This window comes from Columba livia, chromosome 2 (genome assembly GCF_036013475.1).
Source record: "Columba livia isolate bColLiv1 breed racing homer chromosome 2, bColLiv1.pat.W.v2, whole genome shotgun sequence".
Classification (NCBI taxonomy): domain Eukaryota; kingdom Metazoa; phylum Chordata; class Aves; order Columbiformes; family Columbidae; genus Columba; species Columba livia.
The window spans coordinates 89,363,559-89,376,813 of NC_088603.1; the positions used below are offsets into that span (position 1 = coordinate 89,363,559).

Genomic DNA, 13,255 nt, shown 5'->3' on the forward strand with positions numbered 1-13,255 from the left:
AAACCAACAGGAGGTTACATTAAAAGGATCAGGAATATGAATGCTAAAGTTAAGCATACAAAATACCCTTTAGTAAGCGACACAATATTTCATCTCACACATTATGGCCAGTAATAGTAGTATTTTTAGTCAACTATTTTAAAGAGCTTAAAATCTGAATCCTCTTTCTCATAGATCAATAGAAGATAAACTAATAAAATGAAAAGAAATTTCTTCTCTATGAAGAGAAGTAACTGAAAAAGCTTCCATATAGGTTTGAAATTTACTTTTATGGATGGATCAGCTATTTCACCTTTACTGCAAAGCTAAACGCCTACCTGGGCACCTTTTACAAATAAGCCAATGTATCATAAAATGGGTGTTTCTAATTATTTCATGAGAACCACTCTACCTACTCTAAGCCAAAGATCAACAGAGCACAGTGTTAAATAGAAAACAGGAGCAAAAGAATGAAGAACAGTGGTAATGACATAGGTATAATTGCAGAAATGAGAAGGGAACATTGGAGAAGAAAGAAGGAAGGAATAGAAACTGAACCAGATGAAAGAAGCAGAACATCTGAAATATGGTACCCAATTAAGACAGCTCATTAGATCCTCTACCTGGCTTTTGCCTCCCCCATTTCCATTCCCTTGCTGCTGCATATTCCAGATTTTTTTTGTTTATATGTATGAAACTTGAATTTTGTATACTAACATGCAGGTTGTATCCTTATTGAAGGATGTCAGTCTGCATTACTGAAAACTTTAACCTTTTCCTGCAAAACTCTTTCAAATAAACTTTTTTCTTTGCAGTTCTGTCAAGCAAGCTAGCTGCTAAAAGTCATGGTTATTCTGTATGAAGGCTACTGTGCCAAAGTAAAAGTAATTTACATCAGAGGTTAATTTTGGTTATTGTGCTCTACCATGTTTCTAACTGAGCACTGGTGCGAATTTTCAATTCAAGATCAGACATAGCTCCTGCTGAAGGCAGCAGGAACTCTTGCCTACATCTCCACAAGAATAAAATATCCTTTAATGAAGGAGAGCTAGTAATGAATAAGCGATGTTGCCTTTGCAATCTTTCCCTTTATGAAAGACATTTTACCTGCTGACAGAGGGAAACGTGATCAGAACAGGAAAGAATAAGCTACAAATATTACATCATTAAATGATATGTACTTAAAAAACACAATCAGGTAATAATTAAGGCATTAACATCTAGCTGTGCTAAAATTAATCTCATAAAGAAAAATTCAGTTTAAAATCATGCTATTTTAATGTTATTAAGGATTAGTGCGTATTCAGTTTGTTACATTTCATTGTGTTTTATTTTTCTTTCTTTTAAAAGAGCTGTATTCATATCTTCTCAGTCAGCCACTGAGCTTCATTTGAGGTTCTGTAAATGACATTAAATGAACTGCCTGGTAGTAACTAACATTAAAAACAATTTCCCAGAGAAACAGCATGTCTATATCTCTGCAAATTAAATTCTGAATAAACCTACTTATTTAAAAACAGCAACACACATTTTAAAAAATAAAACTTTTTCAAGGCACTTACCTGGATTGATAACTTACCATAAATAAGATATTGTATTATGTGTTTTCTGTGAAGTTGCATTGCTGTTAGTTTATAAACAATGGAACAATTGTAAGCTCCACTCAGGTTAAAGTGTTTCAATATTAAAGTTCCTGTTGGTGCTATTTCCACATTGCTATTTTCTAGTAAACACAATAATGAAATAAATTTAGTTGTCATGAGAAAATGGAGAAAGTAAGAGTTAAAATGTTTATTTACTGTTAAGCTGTGCACAAAATAATAACAGGGATTCAGCTGAAGGCACAGGACTCAGAAACCGAAGCTGAAAAGGTGGCAGTTCAGCATTGCACAAATATGCCCTATTGCTGCTGTGTAACCACTTCCAAGAGCAAAAAACTCACAGAAAAAGGGACAAAGTGGAAAAATAATATCTTTTTGTACGTCTCTATAGTCAAACTGATTACTAACTGTTCATTCTTCTGGAGTGCCTCATGAATTAGCTGCTGGTGGCATTTAACATGTAGTAAACTTAAAAGTAGGCAACACAGGAAGTTCAAGTTAAGCAATTTCTAGAACAGACCTTCCATGCATCATACGTATATGTCAAAATGAGAATCATGTATGTTTAGGATTGTAAAAAAAACTTCTGTATGGAGATATATGCATTATTATGGCGCCCAAAGTCTTAACGCAACTCCTTAGTTCAAGGCAGAGAGGAAGTAGGATCCTACTTCAAAGGACAAGTCATGAGCATGCTTCTTCAACTAGGGTTTTAAAGAGACAGGAAAGCACAAAGGCAAATTTGGGCGCTGATAATGAGCCATACAGTTGTCCTATGTAGCCTGCACATGGGTTACATTATGACAGCTGCTGAATCCTTTCCTGACTTGAAAAGACCCTAGGCAGTAACAATATAGATATGGGTTTCCCGAATATAATAGTAATATGCAGCCCATCTTGCTGTCAAAGAAAATCTTGGGAACCACTAGATTAGAGTTGATTACATTAGAATTCAAGGTAAAGTAGTCATTTTGATAAAAAATTTTGAGAATGGATTTTTGTTTCCATTTTCATGTGCCAAAAAAATAAATATTTTTAACATCTTAAACAATTTAGACCTTTTATGTAGATAATGGAAGCTTAGACAATTAGTGTGGGATGAAAGCAGCATATTTTTAGACTGAAAAAGTCAATGCTAAGGACATGAGATCTATACTACACACATCTTAAGACTTTTACTTCAGACCAGCCCTAATCTGCTTTTACAGATTGAGCACACATCATTTCTCAAAGCAAATGTTTCCAATTAGTTTCATCCAAAAGGAACCCAGTTTGCATACTCACAGACCAGCCCATGGTCCAAAAAAAAAAAAAAGTAGTAAGTAGGAACAATCAAGTGATTCAGTTCAAAACCACATTCCTACTGAAACCAACATGTTGCTGTAGATGCATGCTGATTTTCCTGGTATGCAATTTTAAGAAAGATATTGGAAAAAATACCCTGATTGAAATGCATCTTTTTACATACTTTGCAGGAGGATATAGGGCAATTTTGTTCCTGAATAAACCATTTAACCTTTTAATTAACTTAATTTTGTCATATGTATCACTGTGTTTAAAAAAAAATAAAATAAAATATCAAATGCTGGTTAAGAAGAGTATTATTATAAAGACTGAAAGTGCAAAGTCTTTGACAAGAATAGTCTGGGATTCCATATCAGCCTCAGCTCTCATATTAATGGCACACTGTCATTCATTTTTTGGACGATGAAGAAGTTTTTAACTGATGATGAGCTACTCAGGATGCTAAGTCTATAAACTAGGATGGCATTTGCTATTGTATGCTGAAATAGCTATCAGATTAATATTGCAGAAAAGCAGCATAGATTTAAGAACTATAGTTCTGACCTCTGGCATATGCAATTACCCTGTGGGTGAAAAGCAACACCATTAGTTGACTGGATAGCTGGAGCATCTTTAAGTTATATCGTAGACAGCTTTGCTTTGCTTCTAAAATGCATTACTGAACTGCAAAGATGACAAGAAGCCTGCAAAAGACAAAGCTTGGAAATCCAGTGGAGAGATTTGGTCACAATTATTTTTTGAAATTCATTATCCATCACTGAATTCTGCTTTGCCAGATTAGGAGACTAGTTTAAGTAATAAACCAAAACTGACAGTATCGCTAAGCATCAGCAGAAATGGAAAAGTGAAGAGTTCTTGTGGACTGAGTCACTGACTTTATTACAGAATTTTATCCTACCTTGAGCAATGAATGCTTCATATACCAGAAAACATCAGAATTTTTACATAGTAACCATTAATTATTTTAATGGTATGTCTGTGTGTAAAGAATCTCCTTTTGGATCATCAAATCATGAGCCTGTTATGCTTTGTTCTGTTTGTTAGGGTTTTTTGGGGGTTTTGTTTGTCTTTGTTTTGTTTTTTGGGGTTTTTTTGTGTGTTTGTTTTTTTTCAGGGGGTGTTTTCTGTTTTGGTTTTGGGAGGGTTGGTTGTGGGGTTTTTTTTGGTTTGGTTTCGTTGGTTTGTTTGTTTGTTTTCCCTAGTGTTATAAAAGAAACCACACTTGAAATGCCTTGCTCCATGGGATTGTCTGGATGGATACTGCTGACTCATCAGATATGTCTCGGTTCACAAAACACACTGTTAGCTGTAAGACAAAATTTTTTAAGTGATTAAGCTACCCACCCTTTTCTTAAATTTAATACTTTTTTTCATGTTACTTCTCTGCAGCAGGTTCAGTAAGAGAGGTGAGCAGAATTTCACATCACAGTTTGTGATGTGAATTACATTATATGATTTAATATGCCTCTATTACACAGGAGGCATTTCACATGCATGATGGACAAAAAGCAATGTGAGCAAGTTCAGAGGTTCCCTGGAGACAGTGAAAACTGGCATGATTTATAACAGAAGTTCTTTTTAAATTTGTGCTAAGAGAGCAAGCTAGACCATTTTGCAGGATCCTCCGGAATTAAAAGGACGCAAAACAGAGCTATTCCTGTGAGAATTATGTTATGGAGAATAAACCCCTTAACTTTACATACGCTTGTAGAGTTATATGTAAAACTGAATGTTCCTATTTTTTAGTTTCTCTGTTTACTAAGCTTAAAACCAACAGATTGATTCTCCTTCCATTTCTTTCAGTGCAAAAAATAAAGTTAGTCCCCACACTCCCACCCCATCTGTTATTCAGACCAGTTTTACAGCAGAGCAACTTCTGTATTTTGAAACTATAAAGTAAGAACAAAAGTAAATGACAGCAGAATCAGGCCAATGGTATTTTCAGAAACATATTTTTCAGACATTTAGAAACAGCTATCAATGCAGATCAAATTCTAATAATCAGATTAAACTACTAAGCATGTTCAAATTTAAATATGCAGTATCTAAAGATGTCCAAATAGGTAAATTCAGTGATTAATTATACACATATAGAAAGAAAAGCTAACACAGCATATAATAAACTTGAGTTCACCTGAAAAGCTTCTTAGGATTGAAACACACTCTGTTTTGTAGTCCAGACAGGACTCTGACAGTCTCCCAGGAAACACATAAAAGTCATGTATCAATTATAAGGGTAACACAAGTATACATATATATACATACACTAAAAGCAGCTTCATATTTCTTCTCATTCTCTTTCTTTCCCTCTCCACAGAAGAACTGCTTGATATACCCACAGTAAGTTTTAGTATATCTGAGGTTTAACTTGTAGTTGAGAGGTTGACTGCAGGTATTTGTCAGCTGCTCTGTTTTAAGAAACTATAGTACACACTATTTTCAGTCCTATGAAAGAATAGTCACAATCTTCTGACAAAAATATTCTTTCTATGCATACATTAGGTGGCATTGTGCATGAAAAGTAGTAGTATTCCTGTAAATCCAAATTGCTAGGTTCACTTTCACCAAACTTAGAACAGGAGTATTCCCTTGTTTGCATTTGGAAATAAAGATCAAAATGCTTTCTCTTTTCTGTTTTATTTAGCTGTTCAGAACACAATCAAAAATGCTGGTATATGCAGTAAAATTTTAAGATCTAGAATATAAGAAGCAATTATTTTGAACTTGTTTTCCTCCACTTAAAGTATATTTTTAAAACCTCTTTTTCCCAATCAGTCCAACAGCTGTTTAAAAACTTCAAAGTACAATTTTCAGATCTTAGTACATAAGAGTCACTATGCTAAGTGAAGAAAAATTACTTGCTAATTTTAAAGTTGTAATGATTCTAAATTACATTTTGTGCAGTATTTAATTTTTCATTACTCTTTCAACTGCATATAAGTGGATCAGAACTATGTGTGAACAAAGCTGCCTGTTCATAAAAACAGAACTGTTTTCTAATGGCAACAAAAAGAAAAGTGTTTACTGCTCTTTGTGAGCTTTTACTGTGGTCATGATGTTTGACGTTACATAGCTAGACAGATTTTTGGGGCACAAAACACATTCTTAGGCTGTATGTCAAGAGCTGGTGTGGCTAAAAGAGAATCTGATTTTTCTGACAGTACAATGAAAGATAGGCTCTCTTCCTAAAGATTTTATGCTGAAATATTGCATTTATTTTGAAGCATTCCAAGCAGCAGTATTTTGTTAGTCTTTCCTAAAATTCGATTCACAATTCTACATTTCCACTGAAAGGATTCTTTTATTTCCTACACCCACACTGAAAAAATATGAAATAATACATCTAGCAAGGTTTATGCATCCTAGTTTCCCACGATTATGGAGATTTAGTATGACAGGTATTAGAGGACTAACTACTCACACCAAAACCCAGCTAATATAGAGATAATAATGCTTTGAGAGGATTCCACCCATTCGAAAAGGAGGCTGACTGATCAAATTCTTTTACACAACAAACATTTCATGAACTAGAAACTTCAATTTTTTTGTATGTTTGTACTTAAAAAACAGATGTGACAACAGCCCTAGGAGACTAAAAAGTATATTTGTGGTACCTACCCAAAATTCCAGTGGCTGAAGCTGAAGTCCTGTCATGACCACATTTTTAAAATACTTTTTTTTTGTAAAAACCTCTCTCATCCCTATAGAAAGTTATGTCAGGAAAAAAAAAAAAAAAAGTTTTCTTCTCTTACCGAAATGTTTGTTGCCTGCCTGCTGCTGATACTAGTACACCTGAATTTGCCACAAAGCCAAGAACCCCTGCCACCATAGCATTTTTACTAGTGAACTGAGGTTGGCATAGAAACTTGGGATACTACTGAAGCAATCTGCCCAAAGAGATTTAAATCTGTCAACTGGAAGCAGTCTGAGGTCTCCATGACTTTCTGTTCTACACTGCTGAAACTGCAATTTGAATAAACAGAAGCCACAAGAGTGAAATGAGCAATTTTTTATTTTAGCTGTGATTTAGGAGGTTTTCTTCTGTCTGATCAAATTAAGCTCAGTACTTAAACACATGACAATATATCTGCTACTGTGTCTGTCATGCATTACAGACTGGGCATCGAAATATATCAGTTACACTGCAGGGCACTCAGCTAACCAGTATATATCCATCTCAAAGGAGATTAACAGTTTCATGTAAAACCACATAGCCCACAGGCTTAAGTACAACCAAAACCACCTCTACCACTTTGAGGAAAAGAATGCTAAAAATTCTGAGGGCGAAGTCTGATATCAGATTCAGAGCAAAAACAGAGTGTAGTGTTAGATATCATATAAATGTGAAATGTTCTACTGTGAAGGCTACCATGTAGAGGATTACTGATGAAGAATCACTATTGTGTAAATGGTATTCCAAATTGTATAACATGAAAATATAAGACCAAGAACAAAGTTCTGACAGGCATTAGTATAGACTAAGAGGAAAGCCATAGGATTTGAAAACACTGACATTGTAAAAGGATGAATGGTTCATAACCTCAATTGTAAACTAAAACAAGAGATTAAACAGCTTTGTAAATTCATCACAATTATTATTGTTCTTTTAAAAACAAAGGGTTAATGAGACACGCAGGGAAGGAAATAAAAAACAGAATTTAGGTTCCTTGCCCAGACTTGGAAAGATACGGCTGATGAACCAGTCAGGATCTCAAAGCAATCCTTATTATGCGAGAAAAAAAAAAAAAACATATGTACAAGAAGCCCAACATACTCCACACAGAAACAATGATTTAGGGTTTTCCTGCCATACTATTAAGAGCAGATTAGAGGAATTATTTCATATACAAATACATAGACCAGAATGAGAAATTTCTGAGGATGCTGAGTGAACTAATAATGACTGTTGTCTATTTTAATGCTGATGAGGTCCCAAACGAATAGAAAGACCCCAAAAATACATCCATAGTAGAAACAGGCAAAGAAGACAACCCAGGGAATCACAGTTCAGCCATCTTCACCTCGACCTCTGCAAATATGATAGAGCTGCTGGAAGTAATTTCCGGATGCTTGAATGACAAGATGGTGATTGAGAACAGGCAGCATCAATTTGCCTTTGGCAAATCATGGCTGACAATCCCATGTGTCTTCAGGAATTAAATGACTGTCTCTGAGGATAGAAGGAAAGCAGTAGATGTCATATGTACTGAAAGCAAGGATTTAGCAAGGATTTCAGTATGTTTCTCCATCACATCTTTGTAGCCCAACTATGGACATACAGACTAGAAGAGTGGAGTGGAATACAAGATGGATGAAAAACTGTCTGCATCATCATTTTTAAGATTGGCCTACCTAGCAGTCAGTTATGAAGGGCTTTTCTCGGGACTGATAAAAGCACCAGAACTGCTTAACATCTTTACTGGTGATGTACACTACAGGACTGAATGCCACCTTGTCCACTAAGCAAAAGACATCACCTTGGTGGGAGGACTGATACATTACAGGACACTGCTGACATTCAGTGGGACCTTGCGTTACTAGAGAGGAAGTCATTCAGAAACCTCATGAAGTTCAATAGTGGCAAGTGCAAAGTCCTGCACCTGGGACAGAATAAGAGCAGAAACATATGCTGCTGGTGACCAGATGACTTGGGAACAGCCCTACAAAAATGTACCTGGGAGTCGTGGTGGGTTTTAAACTGAATATGAATCAGAAGCACTCTTCTGCAGCAGTGAAGGCTAACTGTATACTGGGTTTCATTAGCAGGTTGAACGAATTTGGGGCACTCTGAAACACCGTGTCCAGTTTTGACTCCTCAATACAATACAGATACCAACAAACTGGAGCAAGTCAAGAAGAAGGTTTTGGAGATGATTAGGGAGTTGGAGCATAGGACAAGTGGCAAAGGAAACTGGGATTTTTACCCTACAAAAGTCTAAAGAGGGAACTGCAGTCCTTCAATACCTACAGGGAAAAAATAACCCATACTTTTTAAGAGGTGCACCACAAAAGGACAAACAGCAAATACCTGACAAATTGCAATCAGGGAAATTATTATTGAAAATAAGAAAAAAAAAAGAGGAACGGGTTGCACAGAAGAGACAGAAAATCTCCAAGGATACAGATTCTCCCAAATCAAGTGGTCAAGGCCCCGAACAACTTCATATCTGAATGCAGTCTGCCACTGAGCAGACAGCTGGGCTACATCACATCATCCATCACCCTATTATTCTTTCCTTGCAGAATGCTCCCAGCTGTCTCTGTGCCACAAAGAGTGTCATCCCCAGCTTCTGTTGCATTCAATACGCCCTGCTCCATCTGGCAGTCTTAAAAGATAGCACCATTCTCTAGAGAGACTTGCAAATGTGTTCTAGTTTGGTTATTCCACCCCATCTTTTCTGAAAAGTAAAAGATAATTTACATGAATACAATACAAACACTCACAATGTATCCTCAATACTTCTCCACTTACATTCCCACATTTATAACCTTCATGCTTCTTTGCGGGGAGTGGGGGAGAACAGGAGAGAGTGCAGGGGGGACATGTAAGAAAATAAATCCTTACCTGAAGAAAGACTACCAGCTGGTCCATACCACTGGAATATTGGATCAATCACTTCTACATTTTGAAGATGATTTGTCAGACATAAAATAGGTGGACTGTTGTGATTCAGCTTGACATAAACTTTGACTGAAAAAATATTATCATTAGCATCAAGTATTTATCAATTGTATCTTAACAGTAAGCTATATAAACTTCAAGACAGTAGTTCAAAGATGATCTTGAATGGACTTCTGATTTGGGACTGGTTCTGTTATCCCTACCACCAAAATGAAATTAGGTTGGTGCAAAAGGAATTGCGGTTTCTCAATTGTTGAAATTTGCTGTTTGATATTGGATACATTCTGAAATAAATGTGGTTATGTTATATATAATTTGAATGCACTTTTCTCACTTTAGTATTTTTTTGCTACTGACTTATTGCTTGCTGTTTATTTTGTATTTATTTAAACTATGGAAATTATGTTAGACAAAATGCAAATTTGAATTATTTTCTTCTTTGAGTCAAAAATGGGTCATAAAGCAGCAGAGACAACTCTCAGCATCATCAATGCATTTGACCCAGGAACTGCTAATGAACATACAGTGCAGCGGTAATCCAAGAAGTTTCGTAAAGGAGACGAGAGCCTTGAAGATGGGGAGCATAGTGGCCAACCATGGGAAGTTGACAATGACCAATGGAGAGCAATCTTCGAAGCTGATCCTCTGACAACCACAAGACAAGTTGCTGAAGAACTCAACATTGACCATTCTACAGTTGTTCAGCATTTGAAGCAAATTGGAAAGGTGAAAAAGCTTGTTAAGTGGGTTCCTCATGAGCTGACCAAAAAACAAAAAAATCGTCATTTTGAAGTGTTGTCTTCTCTTATTCTACACAACAACTATGAACCATTTCTCAATCAGATTGTGACGTGCGACGAAAAGTGGATTTTATATGACAGCTGGTGGCAACCTGCTGGTTGGACCAAGAAGAACCTCCAAAGTGCTTCCCAAAGCCAAACTTGCACCAAAAAAAGGTCATGGTCACTGTTTGGTGATCTGCTGCTAGTCTGATTCTCTACAGCTTTCTGAATCCCAGTGAAACCATTACATCTGACAAGTATGCTCGCAAATCAACGAGATGCACCAATCCTGCAACACCTGCAGCCAGCATTGGTCAACTAAAAGGGCCCAATTCTTTTCCACAACACCTGATGGCATGTTGCACAACCAATGCTTCAAAAGTGGAACAAATTGGGCTACGAAGTTTTGTTTCATTCACCATATTCACCTGACCTCTTGCCAACTGGCTACCACTTCTTCAAGTATCTTGACAACTTTTTGCACGGAAAATGCTTCACAACTAGCAGGATGCAGAAAATGCTTTCCAAGAGTTCATAAAATCCTGAAGCATGGATTTTTTCCGATACAGGAATAAACAAACTTATTTCTCATTGGCAAAAATGTGTTGATTGTAATGGTTCCTATTTTGATGAAAAAGATGTGTCTGAGCCTAGTTATAGTGATTTCAAATTCACAGTCCAAAATCACAGTTACTTTTGCACCAATCTAATATCAAATAAACAGCAGGGTTTTTTTCTCCAGAAGATAAAATTAAGGTAATTCTTTCTAGTTCTAGGTTTATCTGGTTGTGTGAACAAGAACCACAGTGCAGTGTAACATTCTCCCAAATGGATTATGTCACTTTGTAACTTATCACAAGCATGGACTTTGGCAGTGTTCTGTCTCAATTGATGTGCAACACATGCATGAAGAGAGTGAAGTTGCAGTATGTTGGTCCGAGATAGTCAGACTTGAAAGCTTGCTGTTTCAATTCTACTAGCACTTGGCTTTTACTGGTGCACAATGTGTTTGCTTAAAAAGGATTTAGTTTTGTAGCTCTCTAAATGGTGAGCTGCCTATTAATTTGGAGATGAGATAGGAAGCAAACTAAGGTAAAGATCTATTTAGTCTTTTCCCACAGAAAAGCAGGTGTGCATGTTTTTTATTTCCTCAAGGACACTTTGTTCCATCTTAGAGCAATATGGAAAAAGAATCCATAATAAAAAGCAACAAAATAATGGTGTCTTTATTATCATAACCTGCCAAGATGGTAAATTTTGTCCCACCACTGTAAATTTCCATGACAGTTTTGTAAGCATGTATCATAGGATACAGAAGGGCATCTGATAGAAATAATGGCTGAAAAAATATCTACCAGGTATAACCTTACTCTTCTTGCTTTCAAAATAGTCTTACTCTTTTAGTTAAAGTTCTTTGCTATTTTTCTTATGTGTTCATATTCACTTCATTATAAAAATATTTACCTCAAATAGTGATCCAAAAAAAGAACAATTATGTCAGGTATTTTTAAAAAGTGGGATTTTAGAAGTGCAGGATTGTATTTAACCCACTATTGTTGAAAAAGCCCTCAAAATAAAGATGTTAGCCAGCATCTCAAAAGAACACTGGAACCAAATCTAGTGTACTCATAATGGTCTCTCCCAGAGAAGGTAGAAACTTTCCCTATTAATACTAAATTGTTTAGAAACAGAGATGGAATAAAACATTTTAATCTTGCCTCCTAAATTTCAAATTGCCCTGTGCCATTCAAGTAGTAGCCATGTTTACGGACATGAGTCAGGATCAGAAGAGAGAAAAAGTACACCAACAGAATGAACCTTCAGACCACTCAGAGCCATTATTTAACATTAAAGAAGGGCCTTTTTTGGTAAAATCAATATTTTCAAGAATATTTCTTACATTATGTTTAAAGAAAAATACCTGGAAATGCAACAGATCCCACTATTTCTAAGTCATTGTTGCTTGGCCCTGCACATCCTAAAAATCTCTCTGAGGGCTGAACTGTTAAAAGAGAAAACAATGACATTAATGCAACTATTTAATTTATCAGAAAAAGCAAGCAGCATACATTAGGTTAATCTACACCCTTTGATAGACTTGTTGTTCAATGAATATTAAGTTAGTATCTGCCTAATATCTTACACAATGCATGATTCTCATTGAGGCAACAAAAAAAATGGCAAAGGCCTGATACCAGAAAAAGCATCCTTATTCTAAAGAGTGCTTAAGTAGATTTAGCTTTAAGATAACAATGGCTACCAGACCTCTCAGTATTTTGTGTTCTTTGTCTCCACCTCCTGCTTGGAAAAAATGTGAGTTACTGGGAAAGAAAGTAAATATCAAAGGAATAAAAAATCTTGAATACAAAAGACAGCAATAAAATACGAAATATATCAGTAGCAATTAGTTTATGAAGATGGCCTAATTAATTATGTGGTACCAGACCAGTGCTTGTTGCTAACTTAGGCTCAATATTCAAAAACTGAAAGCAACAAAAAACACTCTGGCAAAGAAATAAACTGGTTATAAATTTAGGCACTTGTTGAGGGCAACGAGAAAGATAGGGTCAAGTCTCAGCTTTGTTTTGATTTATGTTGATTTAAGCAATAATGGGAAGTCATCAATTAATTCTGTCTATTATGCAAACGGTAATTGTACTTCTCTACAGTGTTGTTATGGAAAAAAAAAGCAAGGCAGTTTCTCCAGTATGCAGGACAAGAAAATTGGGGTAAATTAAAAGAACTGCCTGTACTTGTCATTTCAGAATGTAAGCAGAATGTGCCATTAAAAATATTTAAAAAGTAGGAAGAAATAAATCCTCGCTTGAGGAAAAAAAAAAAAAAAAAAAAAAAGTAAAAAGAAGATATCGTAAGAGTTGTCTCATATGTGATGGATTTCTGTGATTAAGTTTAATTTCCTTCACAACATTTCTTCATTGCGTAACACTTCCACAACTTTGTCTGAT

The 13,255-nt window shown here is 35.7% G+C and overlaps 1 protein-coding gene across 2 annotated transcripts in view; it reads right to left on the minus strand.

The window, feature by feature from the left end:
• Positions 1-13,255, minus strand: part of ZPBP (zona pellucida binding protein) — a 31,906-nt gene that overhangs the window by 13,686 nt on the left and 4,965 nt on the right. For both annotated transcript variants that reach the window (XM_065052734.1, XM_065052733.1), the window contains exons 2-4: positions 12,211-12,291; positions 9,451-9,576; positions 1,559-1,702 (exon numbers count right to left, since the gene is read on the minus strand). In XM_065052734.1, the coding sequence (XP_064908806.1) occupies positions 1,559-1,702; positions 9,451-9,576; positions 12,211-12,291 (351 nt within the window). The remainder of the gene's footprint in view (positions 1-1,558; positions 1,703-9,450; positions 9,577-12,210; positions 12,292-13,255) is intronic.